The 21,743-nt window shown below is 38.0% G+C and overlaps 1 protein-coding gene and 1 non-coding gene across 2 annotated transcripts in view; one reads left to right on the top strand and one right to left on the bottom strand.

The window, feature by feature from the left end:
• Positions 1 to 21,743, bottom strand: part of LOC134331091 (CLIP-associating protein 1) — a 53,100-nt gene that overhangs the window by 29,303 nt on the left and 2,054 nt on the right. Inside the window, exons 2-10 of the mRNA XM_063012353.1 lie at positions 21,184 to 21,355; positions 19,350 to 19,449; positions 18,957 to 19,179; positions 9,167 to 9,245; positions 8,839 to 8,942; positions 8,634 to 8,725; positions 8,458 to 8,533; positions 5,990 to 6,087; positions 5,390 to 5,454 (exon numbers count right to left, since the gene is read on the bottom strand). Of these exons, the coding sequence (XP_062868423.1) occupies positions 5,390 to 5,454; positions 5,990 to 6,087; positions 8,458 to 8,533; positions 8,634 to 8,725; positions 8,839 to 8,942; positions 9,167 to 9,245; positions 18,957 to 19,151 (709 nt within the window). The 5' untranslated portion in view covers positions 19,152 to 19,179; positions 19,350 to 19,449; positions 21,184 to 21,355. The remainder of the gene's footprint in view (positions 1 to 5,389; positions 5,455 to 5,989; positions 6,088 to 8,457; positions 8,534 to 8,633; positions 8,726 to 8,838; positions 8,943 to 9,166; positions 9,246 to 18,956; positions 19,180 to 19,349; positions 19,450 to 21,183; positions 21,356 to 21,743) is intronic.
• On the top strand, positions 9,615 to 9,744 carry LOC134331984 (U4atac minor spliceosomal RNA). The gene has a single exon (XR_010015209.1). It is a non-coding gene; the product is annotated as a U4atac minor spliceosomal RNA (small nuclear RNA).

Here is a 21,743-nt window from a genome sequence, read left to right as displayed (position 1 = left end):
ATATACAGCTGGTTTGTTTTATAGAGCAAAGCAGGGATGGTTCAATAAGCTTTTAGAGCAACAAGAGACAGACTGAATGATTTGATTTAGAGTGTTATTTTGTTTATATTTAGCTTCTAAAGATACATTACAGCCATTCTTATGTATTCTCTGATTTCTACAATGTTTACTACTGCCACCCTGAGGCCAGTAAGCACCTGCTTTCTCTTTTCTCCAGACTTCAATGTTCTCAACCTCTCTACTGAAACTACAGAATACAATTACAGTCACGACTAAAGATGCATAATTACAATCCTCCGAAAGTGAAATGAATAAGGTATATGCTCCAAACATAGATTCATTCTGTGTTGCAATATTATGGCACACTGTCCCCTTCATAATTATTTGCACCCCTGCAATTAAAACTGTTTACAATCTCTCATTGCCAATAAAACAGCACTTAGTCTTCTCCTACAGGATGTCATGAGCAGGACATTTGAGACCACTCCTCTTTACAGAATCTCTCTAGTCTTGGGTTCTAGGTCCTCTTTAGTGCACTCTGTTCTTTAGATCATCCCACAGGTTTTCCACAGGGTTTAGATCAGAGAACTGGGTCATGGAGGAAGATTTATTTTGTCTTCAGTAAACCATGTTCGTGTTAATCTGACTGTCCTGCTGGAAGATCCAGTGATGACCTATTTTTGGTTTCTTGGCAGAGACAGACGAATTTTGGATTGAAATGTCCATGATCCCATGTAACCTAGTAAGGTTTCCAGGGCCTTTGAAGGAAAATTCCACAACATCACAGACCCTTATTTATACCTGACAATGGGCATCAGGTTATTTTCAGTGTAGTTGTCCTGCATTTTAAAGGCTTTTTTTTCTGGAAAGACTTTAAATATAAAATAGTTGGAATATATTCTTGAGTCTGATTATTTCACAATTCCCCCCAAACCTCTTCATAAACATCACTAATACAGAGCTTTTTTTGTCCAGTTTTTTATGTTGGTCAAAAACACATCCCATCACCAATTGTGGTAATTCCAAAAACCACAATGTTCATGTATGTTCTGGTGTTTCACTACACTAATATATTGTACAGGACAAAACAGCTCTTTTACAAATACCAATTTGGTTATATTGAATATCCATGTGCATTATGGCGAGTGATGACATGTGAAGCTGCCAGATTCTTCTTAAAGAGGATATGCTATGGTTTCTTAATTCCTATGCCACTTATGCAGTAGGAGAACAGCAAAAAAGAAAAAAGGAGGTGATTCCCCATTCAGTCTTTCTACCCTCAGACACAGCTAGTTGTATCTGTTGGGCACCCAACCTATCTGGTGGCTAAAGAACAAGACAATCCTGACCAAAAACAGACAGCAGAGCTATGTGTAATGGATTAGTGAACTACACCCTCCAATCATTATTCACCACAATGCAACATTTCAGAGTTTCAATTGTAATGCACTGTTCGTTACTGAAGTCCATATCTAGCCTAAATACACAGACATCTACCCCCCATAGTAACTCTTTATGACAACTGACTTCACTATATAGTTTGGAAAATGAGTCAGAAACATCAGGACAGATTCAGTTCCACATGCAGAGAACTAAACCCAATAATCAACACATTCCACACAGAACGCTGCTGAGTTTCGATTTTCTCAGCCATGCAGTAAGCTAAAAATTATGTGCCTGTGTAATGCATCTGTTTAAACACTCCAACTGCAGACATACACCATTAAACTGCAGCATCTGGAACATTACTGAAGGCTTTCATTAATCCTTATTTGTTATATCAGCCTTTGTTATAATAAACAATTCAAAGATCCAATTACAATATGTAATTTATCAAAATATATCAAAATATATGTGAATATGTGGACACCCGACCATGAGCTTTTTAGGCATCCTTTATCAAAATCATAGGCAATAAGTAAATAAATCATGGAGTTGCGCATGTACTGTAAGTCTTAATATGCTGGTATTTTATTATGACCTTTTACATGGTGGATACGAGCTCAGTGCACCTTTGGGATGTGGTATAAGGATTTACAAAATTGTAAATTGCAGCAATTTGATGTGGTCTGCACCTTGTGGAAGCCATGCCATAAAGTATGATGTTCCTAATAAAGTGAGCGGTGAGTGTATAATCCAGTGTCTGTCTCTCCATATCATACAGCCTTGCAATACTGTGTGACAGCTCATACTTCATCTCAAAATTCACTAATCCTTCGAGCGCAGTGGAAAAAGAAAAATGCAGGAGGTATAAGACTCAGTAGATCCCGTAGCTCAGCAGAACTTCAATCAAAGCTTTAAGCTACAGAATGCTGACATGCAGCTCTTTTTTCTTAGAGCTCATCTTCTACACTAAGCAAGAAGGGTTACCTCTCTTCACCACAAAATTATAAACTCAATATGGTTCAGAAGGATTGAAACAGATGCATCTTTCTCCAAAAACGTTTTACAATGTTTTTATTTTTTTAAGATTATTGAAAAACCAAGTTTTCGGACATTGACCAGAAACCCATTTAATAATAAACTGTAAATGACATAACTGAAATAAACTAGAAGAAACAGGGTGGACAATTCAAGACTTGCAAGCTGTACAATTGAACAATTCCATTCGGTTGCTCCTGTTAGGGGTCGCCACAGCACATCATTTATCTGCATATTTAACTTGGCTTAACTTGGCATACCATCATGCACCTTCTCCATTTGTGAGTCCAGAACAGGATTCGAGCTCAGACACTGCTCTTCCTATTACACTGCACAAGCTGACAACATCTGCATCTTGCATATTTTTGCACACAAGTTGAAAACTGCTGGGCAAAAAGAGAAGCCCCTGCACCAAAACTGTCACCTTAAAGCCTAACTCAAGTATGTTGTTGATTATATGCACCAAAAAAGGAGGTTATCTCTTTTGCTTGCAAAGAGACCACAGTTTCATGTACTTTTTATGTGTTCAATCAATCATTCAATCATTTATATGGGCTAAAGACATTACCAGCTGTAGTCAATCATAACATCTAGTAAGGATTATGCCACGGTAGTCACTAATGAACAATCAGGCCATGCTTAAAACTTAAATATTCCTAAATTATTCATCCTGGTTACTTAAGTACATTGTAGACTATCATGTTCCTTACAAGTGTATTTAAACTTTTGACTTCTGCTGCTTAGAGTTTCACAACTGATTAATCCATCAATGCCTGACAGGCAAAGTTTCCTTTAGACTGACTGCCCAAACCACACAAAAAAATAATAATAAAATAGGGTGATCAACAATATTTAACCCCACTTAGAAAATGTAAGAGCTGGTTGGAATAAACCAGAACACAATTGTAGGAAACACTGTCACAATAGTGCAGCTTACTTGGTACCTCCAGCATCTAAATCTTAATTAGCATGAAGCCAGAGTAATAATTGAGTTCTACAAACGTGCACCTGCTTTATTCCAAATGAAAATGAGGTCAGCTATCAGATACGAACAAGATGAGAGGAACAGCAGAAACCCTCTTACATAAACTCACAGCAAGCATCCACACATGCAGTCCCATCACCTGCAGGAATCTATAAACATTCCTGAACAGAGTCAGCTCTTACCTTCCTCAGTGGTCATGTCCAGTGTGCTGATGTGATTTAATGCACTACAGTTAGCACGTAAATACGAGTATGAGTGTGAGTACGGGGGTGAATGTTGCTTCTTAGCTCAGCATAGCTTAGCTCTGGGCATCTTATTTGCTCCTTCCCTCCCTCCCTTCCCTCCCTTTTTTTCTCCTATTTTCTCTCTCTCTCTCTCGCTCTGATCTTGTGACTGCGTATATAAAGTGCCACCATGCTCCAAAAAAAGAGTCTGCAGCAGCAACCTCCCACTCCTCTACTACACCTCATTCCTAATCCCATCTCTTCTTTCTGTCTGTTTTACCCTCTCTGCTTAGAGTCGTCCACTTGGCATGCTTAACCAAGTGGTCTTTAACATTGTAGTGAATAGTGAAGGTAGACGACATGGAGCTTTTAGGTGAGCCAATATTTCATCAATGTAGTGAAACACTAAGCCCATTTAAAACCCAGTTTCAGGCACAGATCTAAAAGAACGGCTATTTAAAGCTTTTTTTAAGTACAGGATTTAAATCTTGCACATGTCCGCATCCACTGATGCCTTCAGCCTTGTCCAATTACATCTGGTTATACAGCTGCATACCACTACCCTGACCAAGGAGGGCCATACCTAACACACTTCAACATGTGTTCCCAGATGGGTTTACAGTTTTACAATATTACAGACATCAGTGTTGCATACAGAAATTCATGCACTGATCTCTATTATTTCCCACCTCTGTGCAGGCACCATCAACCAGCCAGCAGTAACTGTAATTGCAGTAGCAATGAGGAATCCCTTTGGCCTGCCATCCCCCAGACATAGCCAATCATGTCTGCTTTTGGTTGGCAACCCATATTCAAACTGAGTGCTTAAAATCTCGTCACTGGTGGGCTAGCATGTTTTACCGCTACACCACCCGAGCACCCCTGGACTGGCATTTTTAACCATGATATTTCTTTTAACAGGTTAATAACTGACATCCTAGCAGACATCCAAACAAATTCAGTCTCTTCTTTCTGGTTTTTCATTGAAGTCATGCCACCAACACACAGGCATTCTAACCTTACTAACAGGCAAGCAGTACATCTCCTTGTGCTGACTGAACATTTGCCTGCCGTTTGGGTTTGTTTTATATTCTTAAGCTGATGGATCTCAGAGGAGCACCTACACAATGACTGGGGATAACAGAGATCGTTAGTGTGTGACTTTTTGTATTAGTCACAGCCCTTCTTGGTCAGGATTGAAAAATAGAACCACTAATTTTTGCATTACCCTTCAGATAAAACTAATAAAAACACAGTAAGGGCATTTGCAAATGTTTTCTCAGTTTCACAAGTGCTTCACCATCTGATTATGTACAAACAGCTCATTTAAATGAGCCAATCAGTGCTAATTTTGAGAACAGGTACTGTCCAATCAGAGGACATGATTCTTATGCGTTTTTAAATCTTACATGAACACATACATTTATGCTGGCATTATAAGTCCTTCAGCTACAAATAAACCCACAGCATAGTGATCCCAACACATTATATTTTATGCTCACAATGAGAACTCAAACAAAAACTTTCAAGAAGCCATTAATCATCTACCATTTACCACTATATCATATACCATTTATCACTATAAAATATCATATTCCATTTACCACCATAATATATCATATACCAAAAAAGCACCCCCCCCCCCCCCCCCATTCCTTACTCCGCCCCCATAGTTTTCCACTGACAAAGTGCTGTTGCCCAGCACAGTGAAGATTATCTTAGTTATTAAGCATAAAATGTCCAATAGGTCTTTACTCACCAGCAGCCTGAACCATGTTTCCTAATCTCTGTACTTCATCAAATTTGCTGAAAATTACATTCAACCTAAAAAAAAGAGAAAAAGATGTTTTAATGGCAGCGGTCAGAGATAACCACACCATTTACTGTCCAATCTTATTAATGTATCTACTGAAGTGAGAAGTTTGATCACATGCTCAAACACCAAAGAAAAACTTCACTGTCAGATGAAATAACAGTATCATAATCATAAATCAAACTAAACGTTTACGCTGCAACACATAAAGTGCGCAAAAGTGTTCATTTCCCAAACATTTCTCTCAAATACAGTCATTCACTATCAACAAAGTGAGTGGGCAAAGTGTAGTGTTAAATTAAATCAAATTAAATTAAAGCTAGTGTTACAATTACAAGGTGTATGATGCCTCAACCTGACACCTGATGTTGCATTTTTGCAGTGGAAATGATAAGAAATCCCATGTGTCCTTTTCTCCCATGGGCCCAAATTGTGCCTGCTGAGCTCCGAGTCAGGCCAGCAGCACCAGGGAGACTTAGTGTATTAGACCCCTACGCCACATGAGCTCATCTATAACTGATATGTACAAGGATCCAAAATGCCTACCGTGATTGTGGTAGTCCTTTCTTCCCCAGATCTGTTCGCACCCTCTCTCCAACATGTCTGTAAATCTCCACAAGGCAGTTCATAGCTCCATCTCGAACCTACAGTAAAACATACAGGACACACTGAAATAATGGTATTAAAGAAAAGCAACCTAAATAAAGCTTTCAAAAATATTTGTCAGTTTAATTCAGGTTCAGACTTTTGTAAAAGTCTGGATGCTTATTTTGCACATTTAAATACACAGTTAATGTATATTTGCTGAATCTACCATATTAGGTTTCCTTTGGTTTCCTTCCACCTCCTAAAACATGCATAAGGTGAACTGGCTACTCTAAACTTGCCCTATCCACTAGTGACACACATGGCTGGATTACTGACCGGGCCCGTGGGGCCAGCACCCAGGGGCCCTTGAGGTCAGGGGGCCCCGGGGGGGCCCTGGCCCAAAACATTTTGCGATGCCTATCAACATTTATGATACAATATATTTTTATTTCCGAGGGCCCTCCATTTTAAGGATCCTCTGACTATTAGGGACTTTGACCCTAGGGCCTCTTGGGGGCCCAAGCCATGCTTTTGGGCCCTAGCCAAAATACTTCTCTGTTATAGTTGACTCCACTCCAGACCTTGCTCATGTGGACCAACTTACTTTTATTTTTAGGTTTGTTAATAATGACGGACATGTAGTTGAGCGTTTTCTAGCTTTTGAGCCTATTGAAAACCATAGTGGGGACAGTTTGGCAGAGTGTGTCGTTGCTATGGTGGAGAATCTGGGCCTAGACTTATCCAACTGTAGGGGCCAGTCATATGATAATGCAAGTAACATGTCGGGAAAGTACAATGGAGTCCAAGCTCATCTTAAACAAAGAAACCCTTTGATTTGTTATGTCCCCTGTGCAGCACATGCACTGAATTTAGTTGGTGTCAATGCTGTTGACAGTAGCCCAGAAGCTGGATGTTTTTTTGACTTTGTACAGGCAATGTACACATTTTGTGCATCATCTACACACAGGTGGGAAAAGGTTTTCCGTGATACTGATATCAAACTCACACTGAAATCACTTTCAGGTACTCGATGGAGCGCACGAGCTGAGTCAACTAAGGCTCTTTGGAAATATTATGCACAACTGAGAGAGGCATTGAATGATATGTCTAAAGATATGGAGGAGAAATGTGTAACTCGAAGTGAAGCCTCTGCACTCTGTGACAAATTGGACACGTTGGAGATGGCCTTCATGGCATACTTCTGGGACACAATACTACAGAGGTTCCAAGCCACAAGCCTGCAGCTGCAGAAGCATGATATTGACATATGTACGGCTACACAACTTCTCTTGTCTTTACGAGACTTTGTGGCAGCACAGAGAGATAACTTTGAGGTGTTTGAAGGGGCAGCTTTAAATGTCACCACTGCTGTCTCCCAAGAGTACAGGCATGACCTCCAGCGTACAAAGAAGCGCAAAATTATGTCTGATGATAGTGCAGAGCCAGGTGTAGCATTTAACGGAAAGGACAAGTTTCGGATCGAAACTTTCAATGTTGTCATTGACAAACTTGTGTCCTGTCTCAACCACCGTTTGAATGCATACACACACTTAACTGAGCTATTTGATGTTCTTTTCATGCCTGACAATATGTCCAACAGTGAGCTCACTTTAAAGGCTAACTCACTCGCTGCAGCATATCCTTCAGATCTGAACATGAGCCTGGCAGATGAATTGATACAATACAAATCATTCATAACAGAAAAAGAAAAATGTCCTAGTAAAATGCTCAAAACCATGATAAATTTGAATTTACAGTCAACCTTTCCAAATGTCTACATAGCACTTAGGATTTTTTTGACTGTGCCTATCACAAATTGTGAAGGGGAGCGTTCATTCTCCAAACTGGCTCGTATTAAGAATGAACTTAGGATTAGGATGCGCCAAAACCGCTTGAACTCACTGTCACTTCTGGCCATTGAATCAGATTTGGTCAGACAGCTTAATTTTGATGAATTAGTGGATGACTTTGCAAGAAAGAAGAGTAGAAAGAAACTTATATAAAATAGATTCTTGTGTTAGGGTTAGTTATTGACAGGTTGTTTAATGTATTAATTTATTTATGTTTTTGGAAGGGGGGGTGGTGACCTGGGCAACTCTTTGCCCAGGGGCCCAGACTATCCTTAATCCGTCCTTGGTGACACTGTAGTAAATAAATGTGTTTGTTGACCTGAATTAAATAGCACCCTGTCCAAGATATATTGCCACCTTGCACTCAGGGGTTGTAAAAGAAAGAATGCGTGGCAAAATGAAGTAGTTAGTAAAAATAAATCATTTTTATAGGTTACCATTTTATCCGTTGCCATGCAGCACTAATGTAATGTATATTTCAACCAGCAGGTGACGCTCAAAGACAAGATTTATAATTGATTTTATGCAGCAAAAAGTAGTACTTTGATTTAAGTACAAAAGATGAATGAAATTTACCTGAACTGCGGGGTCTCCTAATAAATTACATATATGAGGTACAATCTTGCTCAGAGTTAAACCTTGTGCTCCATATCTGAAAATATATGCAAAAGAAAAAAAATTTGTATTCAATATAAAAAAGCACTGTTAAGGACTTGATGTATATATTACACCACCAATAACTGTGTACTTACATATTTAATGTGGATATAAGGCAGAAACAGACAGCCTCTCTGGTCCTGTTGTTCTTGTGTTTGAATCCCCCCAGCATACGATCCCATACATACTGCAAATAAGAAATCCAGATGAATAAAATAATAATTCTTTGACATAATACTAAGGGAAAACATATTCCACTTGGATTTATATAAACCAATTCACTAGTATGTATGTGCAGACCTGTGGATTTGCAGCTTGGTCCATTATTTTTAACAGCAGAGTCAGGGCTTGGTCTCTTACTTGATCTTTGGTATCACCTAAACGGTCTAATAAACTGGGCAATGCTGGAAACAAAAAGACAGACAAGGAAACCCATTATTTTATTACATGGTGAATAATTCATTAAAATAAATAGGTGTGAACAGATTATAATCATCCTAAAACTATCTGTAGCATTTCTCTAAAGATGATATTATCTTATAATTTAATAATAATATAATTATTATTATTGATAATAATGATAATAGTATGTTTAAAAATAATAAATATAATAACAGTATTGTTTTACCTGTCCCAATTTGAAGTTTAAAGTTGTTTTGTAATCTGGTTACTAAGGCAGAGACAATATCCATTCCCAAAAGTGCCACCTGAAAAAAATAAATAAATAATACATCAAATATATAAAATGTACAGAATATTATACTTTGACTTTTCCATTTTTTATACATTTAACACCAGTATTAACTGTACAACAGTGCTAGTTCCACAAGTAGGCGGGCAGTATGCAAATAAAGACCGCAAAGAATCATGGGTAATGTCTAAAATCGACATTTGTTTCACTTTTTATTGTAAATATGTTTGTTTATTTTAAACTCATCACATGCAGTAAGTTACACATGATGTGCGCTAAACACAGAGCAACAATGATTAAGCAAATATGCGTTTTAACTAAACCTACCATGGAGTATATTTTATGAAGAAGTCATATGCCAGCCGGGAAACGGGCGGGTATTTTATCCTTCCTTGTCTGGGGGTGGATTGGGATGATCAATGAGCGTTTAGCGAGATCATCCCTGCTGACACCTGACCAACACAATCCGCATCACCTGAGCAGTTCTGCTCAGACTCGGTGCAATTTTTGGAACCCAAACAAATCCGGTTAAAAGAAAGATAAATAATGTTCAGGTTAACGGCGCCATCTATCGGACACTGATTGCAATACACATAACCCTGGCTGCTGCTAGGTACGCAAGGCGAGTGAGCCGACTCACCGAAACACCGCGGACTCAGATGATTTGGCTGAACCGACTTTACTCCAGTCCGTGAATCTACTCACTGGTGTTTGTTATGTGGCTGATTTTATGCACACGCTATTATTATTGTCATTATTATCAGTAGTCAAGGTACAGATTAATAATGCAACATATTTTCTTGTAAGCAAAACAACAAAATATAGTTATATTATTATTAAAATGCAAATGCTTACAGGCTACTTTAGTACTGTACCACTTAAGGAGTATCATAGCCCCCATGGTCATTTTAAACCCTTGACCCATTAATATACCTATCTGATTGGTAGGTGAGTCCACCCCCCTCTCCACTGTCGCCTCACAGCAAGAAGGTCCTGGGTTCGATCCCCAGGTGGGGCGGTCTGGGTCCTTTCTGTGTGGAGTTTGCATGTTCTCCCTGTGTCTGCGTGGGTTTCCTCCCACAGTCCAAAAAATGAACATGCAAGTGAGGTAAATTGGAGACACTAAATTGTCCATGACTGTGTTCGATATAACCTTGTGAAGATAAACTACCGTTTCCTGTCATGAATGTAACCAAAAGTGTAAAACATGACGTTAAAATCCTAATAAACAAACAAACAAACAAACCACCCCCCTCTCCCGCATGATCATGATTCCACTTAGAAAAAAGTGTCAACTTGACACTGATAAGAGAAGTGTGAGGTGCCAAGAGAATTAAGAGAGAAGGATTTATTTACAGAAGATGAGTGCATGGAAGACAAGTGATATTTGGATGCATTTTCATGCAGTAAATCAATCGCAATCAGAATGTCAGTACAAGTAACTCAAGTGACTCAACTGACCCAAGTGAACCGGGTCACATTACTGAGTGACTAAGATTAACCCGAGTCCTTAAAATGAACCGAATTTACCACCACTACTTCCTTCGACTGTAATAAACCAACGTTATGATTTTGTCTCTGTTGTAACAGTTTGGTAAATGCTTTTTACAGTCCCTGCATGACTCTCTCTCAACATACATAAAACACGTTTGGTGTTGAGGAACTCCAGTGGCCTGCACAGAGCCCTGACATCAAGCCTACTAAACCCTCTCTGGATGAACTGGAACGTCCAACACGAGTCAGGCCTTCTCATCCAACATTATCTGACCTCATAAATGCACCTTTGACTGAACAGGCAAAACAATTCCAACAAACAAAATTCAGTCTTATAGAAAGCCTTCCTAAGAGTTTAGACCTCAGACTCTAACTCAGATCCTCAACATCCTGAATATTACACAGGATACAATTAAATACAATTAAATACCAAGTTACAAATACAATCAATTAAACATTCATTCACTTTTCTGGCTGAAGCCTTTGGAGCAAGCCTTTTTAAAGGTCATTTAAAAGCAAAACGGTTAATCAAAATAAAAATGTAAATAACAAATCCTGGCACATACAGCAGGTTTATGATAGGACTTCAGTTTTTGGGTTCCTTCAGGCCTTTAGACTGACTAAACTGTATTAACTGTACATGCTTTCCCTGCAAACAGCTACTGTAGTTCACACAGGATACAATTAAATATCAAGTTATAAATACAATCAATTAAACATTCATTTAGATGCAAATAGATGGTTTCCAATATGATCTTTGTGCAAATATATATGGCATAAACAGGTTTGTATTTTCATTTGATTATTATTTTTATTTCTGGTCAGATTTACCTCCTATAATTAAATGTAATTCAATATGATAATAATTTAATGGCTAATCAGTAGTAACGAGTGTGAGGTAAAATAAGTAGCAGGAACAGAGGTACAGAGGTGCAGCGGGACTCCTGTCCTCATTACTGTACGTGATCCAATTACAGTTGTGGAAGATGGCCGGGTTTCCAGGACGGCTGTGGAAGATGAGATTTGATTGGTTGACTCAGCTCAGGCAATATGGGACTACAGGTACTAGTTATTAGGGACTAAATAGGTCAGATGTTATGATAAAGACAACTGGTACTCACACACCCACCCCCACCCCCAGACATAGGGACAGGTTTATTTTCAGGTAGATCAGCACAGCTTTGTTTTATAGGAAGGGCGGCAGACTGCAACACAAAAGATTTGAAACAATCTGGCATTTTGATTTCTCTTTTGACCTAATAGGCACAATTCAATTTAATAAAAGACACTCAAACCTTGTACAAAGCCTTCCCAGCCTTAGTCACAAGGAGAATCCTCCCTAATTCTAAGTGATGGTAGGCTCTTCTGTGGGAACACCCCCAATTATGTATCCAAAGAGATTTAAGTCCAGTTTGGATGCATAACCTTTCCATTTTTGTAACTTTTTTAAAACTCTGTTATTTGTCTCACTTGGCTGTCAAATCTAGCTGTCAGTGTAATTGGGATGCCATGTTCATTTACATGTGCTGGTACACCTCTCTGGCTAAAGGCTTTAGATCATGTTGGCACAAGCCTTTTTAGTACTTTTACAGGCAATTCAAAATGAAAATGTAAATATCAAATCCTGGCACATACAGCAGGTTTATAATAGTACTTCAGTTTTTGGGTTCTTCCAGACTGGTTAGACTGTACTAACTGTACATGCTTCACCTCCAACAGCTACTGTAGTGCTACACAGGAGCTACAGCCATTTAACTGAGCATGCATATCACACACACATACACACACTTCGATAAAAGGGATAGGTCTGAACAGATCAAATATTACTCAACCATCAATTACAAAAAACAGCACCAGTGTTTTGAAATTACCTTGAAGCATTTACCTGAAGGCATAAATAAAACACATCTGTAGAAATGAGGCAGGTAGCAGCAGGCAGTACGAGTGCCGCACAGCTTTAGGGCTCTAGAGATGTACATACACCCAAATGCCACTCTTTTTTGGGGACACGTGTAGATGTGATTTATATACACTGATAAGCCAAAACAATGACACATTCTAAATGTGCATGACAATGCGTATTTCTTAGCAGTTGTGTATTGTGCAAATTTAACAACTGGGGCCAGCCAAATCACAAGCTTCTCTTCCTGTTACAAATCATGTTTACAGAGGAACAGGTGAAATTGCTGAAACTCCTGGGCATTTGCCTACCTTGCCGCCCAAAGTGCTGTGAATAGATACATGAGTAGACTAAACTTCCCCGGCCCATAATACATTGAGTCTATTCAGTCATCACCACTTCACTAAATATGTTTTATATGACTGGATGACGGGATTTTATGTGAAGAGGCCAGAAAATCCCACATGAGCACACGATGGGTTCATGAACCTCTGGGGTTTGCTCCAGATCCTTATATGGAAAACTAAACCTTTTCCATGACTGAAACTCAAGACCACTGCCAAGCTCAGAAAATATTCAAAATACTTGACACATATAGATTCAGACTTATCTAAGAGTACACAAATGATCATGTAAAATTAATTCTGCTAAAATCATGCAAAAAATTTCTTACTACAAGTTTAGTGCTTTTAATAAATTGCTCACATTTGTTCAGCAATGCAAAGGTAAGAAGAAGAAGAAATCTGGGTTAGACATAAGCTGGTTCTGGTAAAAGCAGCCAATGTTCAATTCCATTTGACCAACTGACAGCCAGCAGGTAACCCCCAACTAATGACAGTCAATTATTGGTTTAAAGAAATGGGCAAAATTTCCATCCACAGCAATAAGCCAAGTAGTGCAGTTATTACTGAATAATTTCAATTGTTTAGATAGTTACAGTTGGGCAATGATAGCTCAGTGGTTAAAATACTGGACCAGTAATCAGAAGGTTGCTGGTTCAAGCCCCGCCACTCAATTGCTCAAAAATTGTGTTCAGTCATAACGGTAAGTCATTTTGGATAAAAGCATCTGCTACATGCCGTAAATGTAATTAAGAAATAAACTCACGTCTATTAAAACAAAATGGAACTTACACTTGGCTAACACTTTGCTACATGTTAAGTAAATTATTTTCTCATTTGAGTGTGTCTAAATTACTTGTCGGGGTCTGTCTTGCATCAGAGTGCCAGAATGTAGCGTTTAATATTCTGTATATACAGTAGTCTGTTACTGAGCCAGAATGTTGGACGTTGTGATTTACCTTTTAAGCAACCTGTCCAGTTTGTTATTATGGGATGACAGGAGGACAATGAGGAGTTTCTATTCAAAACTATTTCTTATTCAACGCAGATTATTTTTATAAGACTAAAACTACCAGTTTAGTAACACTCAGCTTTTAGTTTCAAATCAAATCAAATCACTTTTGTCATGTCACATTAACACAGGTGTGAAAGGTGAGTGAAAAACTTGGGTGCATAGTCCCTCACAGTTTTAACACACATTAAATACAAAACACACATTTACTTATATAAAATATTTAGCAGGGTATTGGGGTTTTCTGTTTATTTGGCACTTTTTTTCTAATCAAAGTTAATTTACTCTGCAGTCACAAGGCCAGAGAGACACCACAGCAGTCGATGTGCAGTAAAAACAGACAAACCCTCCTTAACAACTAAGTATCGAGTTCTTTTAATACCTGCTCTGCCTGTAATGAATTGGACAGTAAGAACGCTCTAGGCCATGAGATAAAAGGAAGCCAGACAAACAAGAGCAAAAACAGGAGATGGTGATTACTGCTTTTATACTTCCTGTGTTCATTCCAAACTCTGCATCTCCTAATATGATCCAGTATAAGAACAGCTTTGTGTTACAGTCTGAGTCATTACACATCAATGTTCACCACTGTACTGGTAAAACCCTAATTTTTACTGTTCACTTAACATTAATGTGGATGTAGTAAATACAGAGAGAACAATAGTACAACATTGAGTCACCGTGTTATGGATGTGAAAGTGACATCTTTTTTATACCAGAGAAAAAAGAAAGTGAAAATATATTGATTATTTCTGTTAATCCCTCTTAGATAAAGGCTTATTCAGTAACAGGTGGTGTTTACAAAAACTTCATGCTTTAACAACACCAAAAGACTTCAACTGGTATGATGGAGTTAGCAATGCTGCACTGCTCACGGAGGCCCAGCGATGACCAGGGCTTCTGTTTTTAATCATACACGATGGCTATATTTCAGCACTGAGCTGTGTACCAAGCAACGGTGATGAACAGTCACATTCTCTTTTAAGGTGACTCTTCATCATGTCCATCTGGGATATTGAATACATCAAGACTGCTGCAATCACTTTAAAATAGTAATGCAAATGCATGAGCAAATCCCTGGACTGACTCATTAAACTAGCAATGAATATTTCATGACTCTGTGTATTGCGTATATGGTGGGTGTTTTACAAAGAAGAACTTCAAAAACATAAAAGATAATAGGGACGCAGGGCAGATCACTCAGCGCAATAAAATGCATCTATTCTGGTTTTGTCTTATTAAATAAATTTTTATCGCAAAACATTTTTATGCATAATAATTCTAAATAAATTTCACAAAGCATGAATTGTTTATTGTTCAAAAACAATTTCATTTATTTAACAAACAAAACATGTAACACCCATATATCCGATTTGAAAAAGTGATGAGTCCTCAAATGGAAGATACCTATAACAGTAATAAATCTACCCAGGAGTGGCAGGTCTGGGCAACAATTCACCCACAAGTAATTCACAAGTAATAAAGAAACCACCAATTCTTTGCCAGAGTAACACAATACTTATAACGCTGGATAGTTACTGTTATGTATGTTTTGCTGTTAAACATCAATTAATATGTTAATTGCAGGGACAGTGGTAGCCTAATGGGTAGAGCTTTGGGCTACCAACTGAAAGGTTGAGAGTTCAAATCCCAGCTCTACCATGCAACCACTGATGGGCCCTTGAGCAAGGCCCTTGAGCAAGGCCCTTACCCCTCTCAGCTCAAGGGGTGCCGTTCGATGGCTGACCTTGCGCTCTGACTCCAGCTTCCAAACAAGCTGGGATACGTGAAGAAAGAATTTCGTTGTACTGTATATATGTATATATGACAAATAAAGGTATTATCCATTATTATTATATTCAATAACAGACAATCAATGTGTAGGATATTTCCATGTGTTGTTGGTTGTCCTTACAATGTAATTTAGTATGCTAAATTAGTTGATTACACATTGATAATGAATACTAAAAACAATAGATTATAATTAGTGAGGAAACCAATCTCTAAAACATCTTATCAGTACAATGCAGTCTCTGTTGTTTCTGTTGAACTGTCCATTCACATGCTAATGACGTAGCGCCTATACGGATCAGGCACTTTTCTATAACGCCAATTCTTGTTGTTACTAAGTGCTCCGTAAATAGCTTGCAGTAATGCTGTCAATCACACATTCAGCATTTTCTGATGTGTTCGTATCTAAGGGTCATTCAGGATGCTGCAGCGCAGGGATAAAGTGTGAGACGCGGTAGCTGCACATCACACGTCTCCTGTACTTCATCTGCATGGTCATGCTGGGTCAGTGTTGTTCGGATGAGATACAGTAAAGCCTGACTCATGAAACACTCGTGTCACATCCGACATCACATCAGTTTCACAAACACAGATGTTCATACACATATGAATCCATCAGTCAACAGTGTATAATACGTCTAGTAAAGGATTGTGTTCTGGGACAAGGGACAAGTTTTGGCCTGTGTAACAAGTTTTGTTAAGCTTGAAACTGTTCCGGTGGGTAATCTGCTCATGGTGCTCGGCTTTACGAAATAACAGGCAAGCATAACAACAGATGGGCCACCTAAATATAGTGAAAAGCATAACACATAGTGTGTGAAAGTAATTCCCTCTTCTTGATTTTATAATTTCAGCAGTCACTAAATTATAAGCAGCATGTCAAGTTCATACAGGGACACTATGCCACAATTTGAAGAAAACGCCAAAGAAGCTAATAAAATATGCAGATCTCATAAGATAAGTGCAGATCTCAAGGGCTGAAAATGAACCAGACTGAAGTCTGGACTTAAACTTATTGGATATGCTGGGACCCGTAAAAGGTTAATGCCCAAAACCCAAACAGTGTGATTATGATTGACATAATTGCACTTGTATAAACCAAATTAGGAACTTAACTATATTTGCAAGCCTTTTCATTAATAAATCCCAGACTTTCTAGTTAATGCCACCACAATCATTCTTGAGGGTTGAGTCAGATGCCAGTGAGGCCATAAGTTTAGTTTTCTCTTGATTTTTATAATCATAATTGGTTTTATGAAACTAATATTTCTTTTAAAACCTCTGGTATTTTCTGATATAAATGACAAGGCAGTTTCCATTTAAATGAGCTTTTTTTTTTACCAATGGAATATATGCTTTGGATAACTCTGTTCCTTAAATATCACCTTTATGTATCATTATTTGTTTAGTTATTCAGTCAGGTAATTATGCAACAAAAATAATCAAAAAGAGGGCAATTTCTTTATACCAACAATGTACACAGACTGAAGTGCAAAGACTTTCTAAACCTGTGAGCTGCACTGAGCTACAATTTACAGACACTAATACATTGCAAACTTTTGAAGGCAGTATTTCTTACTCCTAAAATACTTTCCACAGTACTCATGATAATAACTGCAGTTCTTTCCATTACACATTCTGAGATCCCTTTTCAGTCCCCTGAAAAAAGTATTCAGTCCATACATTTTCTTACATTTTCATTTACATTTGAGCATCAGCTGTTTTCTTTAACAATACAAGAATAAACAGCCAATCTCTCTGTACGGTTTCAGTATTGTAAAATCTGTTCAAACTGTTCAAAACAAAATGAAAAGAGCATTAAAAACAAAAAGCACAGATCAGAATAAAATACAATACCATGTTAAAGACATGAAACAAACCTCGAAGCTCAGTTCAGTCCATCATATAGATGGACTATGACTGTAGCTATGACTGAAAATGATCACAATCCTGATATTAACCCCATCAAACATCTGTAGCAAGACCTTACCGCTGCTTCACAACCAGCCTGGCAGAACTTGGAGCATTCCTTGTGAATTCCTTTTTTAAATTATTTATCGCATTTCACAAAATTGATTGAGACACTACCTGCAATAGCTGCCAGGTCATCCAAGCACAAAACAAGGGAATAAATAATTATAAGTTGCTGATTTATCAGTTTTAGAATTTTTTAATTAATCTAACTAAAAGTTTTTTTCCAAATTATTCTAGCTTCTATGCTATGAAAATCATGTAAAGTAACAGTAGGGGGTTAAATACTTTTCCTTTTGCTAGTCTGGGTAACTGTACACCCCCATGGATATACAAGGACTCTGTGTTCCTCTTCCAGTAAAGAAAGCAGCTGCTTTTATACTGTTCAAAATCAATAGCCATTCTCGTCTTAATCATCTGCTGCATTTCTGCTGAAGTGTGATATCTAATTATGGTACACCACCACTGTAAGTCTACACAATATTGCCCATTTAATGCCATGATTCACAGCTTTAAAATCCTGTCCCAAGTACACCTCAAGTGATGGAATCAGATCTTTATTAATTAAGCTGACATGACAAATTGCATCTTACACTTCTGTCCTTTTGAAGCCCTCTGGTAAACATAAGTTTCTAAATGAATATTTAGTAACAGTTTTTACTAATTAATTAATTTACAAAGTAGAAGGATACGACAGTGCTGCAAATCAAGCGACAGTGACAAGCAACACATGCATGACATCAGCTGCTCACAGCATCAGTTTCTTGCTGTGTTATTGATTATACAGACTTTTAGTACAACAGAATATGGTTAAAGACACAGCATGGGGGTTTAAGAGCACTAGTGGTAGCTTAACAGTTAGTGTTCTGGCCTAGTAATCAAAGGGTTGCTGGTTCAAGCCCCACTACAGCCACATTGCCATAGTTTGGTGTTATCTGCCGTCTGCTAAAAGCTCTAAATGTTACTACATTGTACATTTCCACACAGGATGTAAATTCACATCCTGATTTATTAACCAGAACCTGAAGAGAAAGCATGTTGTCACATCTGGTTTATCATCAGATGCAACTTCATGCTGACACTAGTTTTACTCTGAAAGGATTAAAGTCAAAAATAAACTGTAAGGAATAAACTTGACTTAAACATGACTTAATCATGTTATTTCTTTTGATTTTAACAAAAAGCATTAAACTGCAGCTGTAATGTCATTTTTGTTACCTTAAAGTTGCTGGAGTTAATCCATGAGGTAGCCAGGCCGTCCACCATCCTGTCCAGCATGGTCTGATCATGCTCTAAGTCATGTGACCTCTGCCTGTCCAGGATGTAGTCAATAATCTCCTGTCCGACCTGGAGGCGTCTTCCCAAGTCTTTCTGCATCACCTGTTTCACCATGTATTCCATATTGGCCTCCATTTTTCTTTAGGATTGGCCCAAACCAAAACTTAAATCATAAAAAAGAGTCAAATGCAATGAAAATGATCAGTACATGGGCAAAAATGTTATTCCAGCAAACAAATGTTTTTCCTTTAATAACAGGCCACTTTAGGTGAACGTAAGCCTGGAGCTGGCATGTGGGCACCATATGTGTTCAAGAGCAGTTACAGCACACACTTCAAACAATGGTTATGGAAACACACAGGGTATTCATCCAAAACAGCAGACCAATGCGATGTAGAGTCCCACATTATCCTGCAGTTCCACTTCATTAATCCTACAAAAAGAATCAGAATTCAAATAAAAAGAAATAAAAAATTTTTACCAAGACACATTATTTGTGTAAATACATACAATAATTATAAGTGGGTCATAAGGACATAAACAAGAACATAGCAGTCTAAGGGTCTCCAAATCTGTTTTTTATATAATTTTTATATAAATTTATGTTTTCATTTTCAAATCCTTGTTAATGTTATAAAATGTAATTTGATTTTAAAAATCTAACACAATACAATTTAAAATAGTTTAGGAAACTAAATACTTCGTTACAACACTAATTATTATACAATAACTGGCCATTTATTAGAAACAACTGTACACCTGCTAATTGTAACTATAGAGTAAGCCAGTCATGTTTGAGAAGTGCAATGCATAAATCATCCAAAAACCATTAAGGCACATTAGATAATATTCATATCAAGGATGGGGTAAAATATAATTCGAGTAACTTAGTTTTTATTGCCAGAACAACTTACTTTTACTTAGAATGGTGCAATGAAAAAAACATCATGAGTGGCAGTTGTTAATTAGCCACACTGGTTCAATTTGACAGCATTTTACATTTATACATTTTACATTTTCAGCATTTAGCAGACGCATTTATCCAAAGCGAGTTACACGATGAGCTGAACATGATGAGCAATTGAGGGTTAAGGGCCTTGCTCAGAGACCCAACAGTGGCAACTTGGTGGTGGCTGGGCTTGAACCGTCAACCTTCTGTTCACTAGTCCAGTACCTTAACCACTGAGCTATCACTGCCCTATCACAGAAAGGCTAAGGTAACTCAAAAACAAGCCTTTACAATAATGATAATAATAATAGTAATAATAATAATTATTATTATTATTACTACTACGAGTCTTTACACCACTGGTCAGCAAAAACATTTAACCTTAGAGTCGCAGACCAGATTCTTCTCCTGTCAGTCAAGAACCTAAAGCTAAAGCTAAATCACTTGAAGTAAACAGTATGAATTCATGGATGCCACCTGCCTTGTGTCAGCGGGTTTAGGCTGGTTGTTGTGGTGTAATGGTGTATTGATGTTTTTTGGCACCCATTGTGCCCTCCTATTCCAATCAAGCATCATTTTAATCCCAGGGTCTACTTGAGAGTAATGCAGCTGACCATCACCACAATATTGCCATTGTGTTATGTCTATTTCCAGCATGATAGTGCATCATAACACAAAGCACAAGTCATCTTATGCATGTCAATGGGTTCAGTGTGCTTCAGTTGCCAGCTGGTCACTAGATCTGAATCCAATCTAGCACCTTGGAATGAGGTAGTATTGGAGATTTGCTACTTAAATGTGTAGCTGACAATAACGTGGTGCAGTAATGACAGCATGATACAAGAATTCTATCCAACACCTTGTAAAATCTGTGGCATAAAGAAAAGAAATGAGGCTGTTCAGAGGGTAAAGAGGGTACTACCGTGTATTAGTATGGTGTTCCTAATATAGTGGCCAGTTAGTGTATACTTTCCTCGGGAATATATCCAGAAGTCATGCTTATGTATATTCGTGCAGCTCCACCAGTAAAGCAGCGACAGTAGCAGAAAATATTCGCACTGATCATGTTTATGGATCAGATAACTTGCAACAAGCTGCCAATAAGAAACAGCATGACACTTAACGGGGCAAAGCGGCTTTTTAAGTCAAAATATTAGATCACAGAAATAAAATCAAACTCAAGCACAAATCAGCACAAATTGACTGTAACAGACATACCTGGTAGGTTAAAGCTGTGCACCGGGCATCACTCCTGCTCGGCCGGTTGATTATTTGATGTTTCTGCAGCACTGTTGTTGATCTCCGCCCCACAGCAGCGGTTCAAAATCAAGCCTGCAATGCGCATGCGCCAATAGTAGCGCCTTTGCGTCTGCGGTAGTGATGTGGAAGTCTGGAACGAATGAATCTTTTAGGGAACCGACTCCACTGACTGTCTAAATGATTCATTCAAGTAATGGGCACTTTGGCTCTATTGAACCATTCATATGGTATCAATACGAATCGACTCTTTTCAGCTCCCAAATAGCCCTTTGTTTATCAGCATTTTTATTTAAAACTCAACATTATTGGGATACTGTAACACGTGATTAAGTGTCTTTATCTGTTTATAACCAAAATAACCTCTTACAAATACATGACAAAAAAGTACATGAAACAATTGTACTTGTGTGAATTTTATGTATTGAACTTTACATTTTTTACACAGGGTGGTGGTGCCACACAGCAACCTACCTCCACTATATGGCATTAGGAATTACATGTCTTTTGAAGCTTATGAA

The sequence above is a fragment of the Trichomycterus rosablanca genome, chromosome 17 (assembly GCF_030014385.1).
Source record: "Trichomycterus rosablanca isolate fTriRos1 chromosome 17, fTriRos1.hap1, whole genome shotgun sequence".
Taxonomy (NCBI): domain Eukaryota; kingdom Metazoa; phylum Chordata; class Actinopteri; order Siluriformes; family Trichomycteridae; genus Trichomycterus; species Trichomycterus rosablanca.
This window is presented reverse-complemented; position numbering and strand designations above follow the sequence as displayed.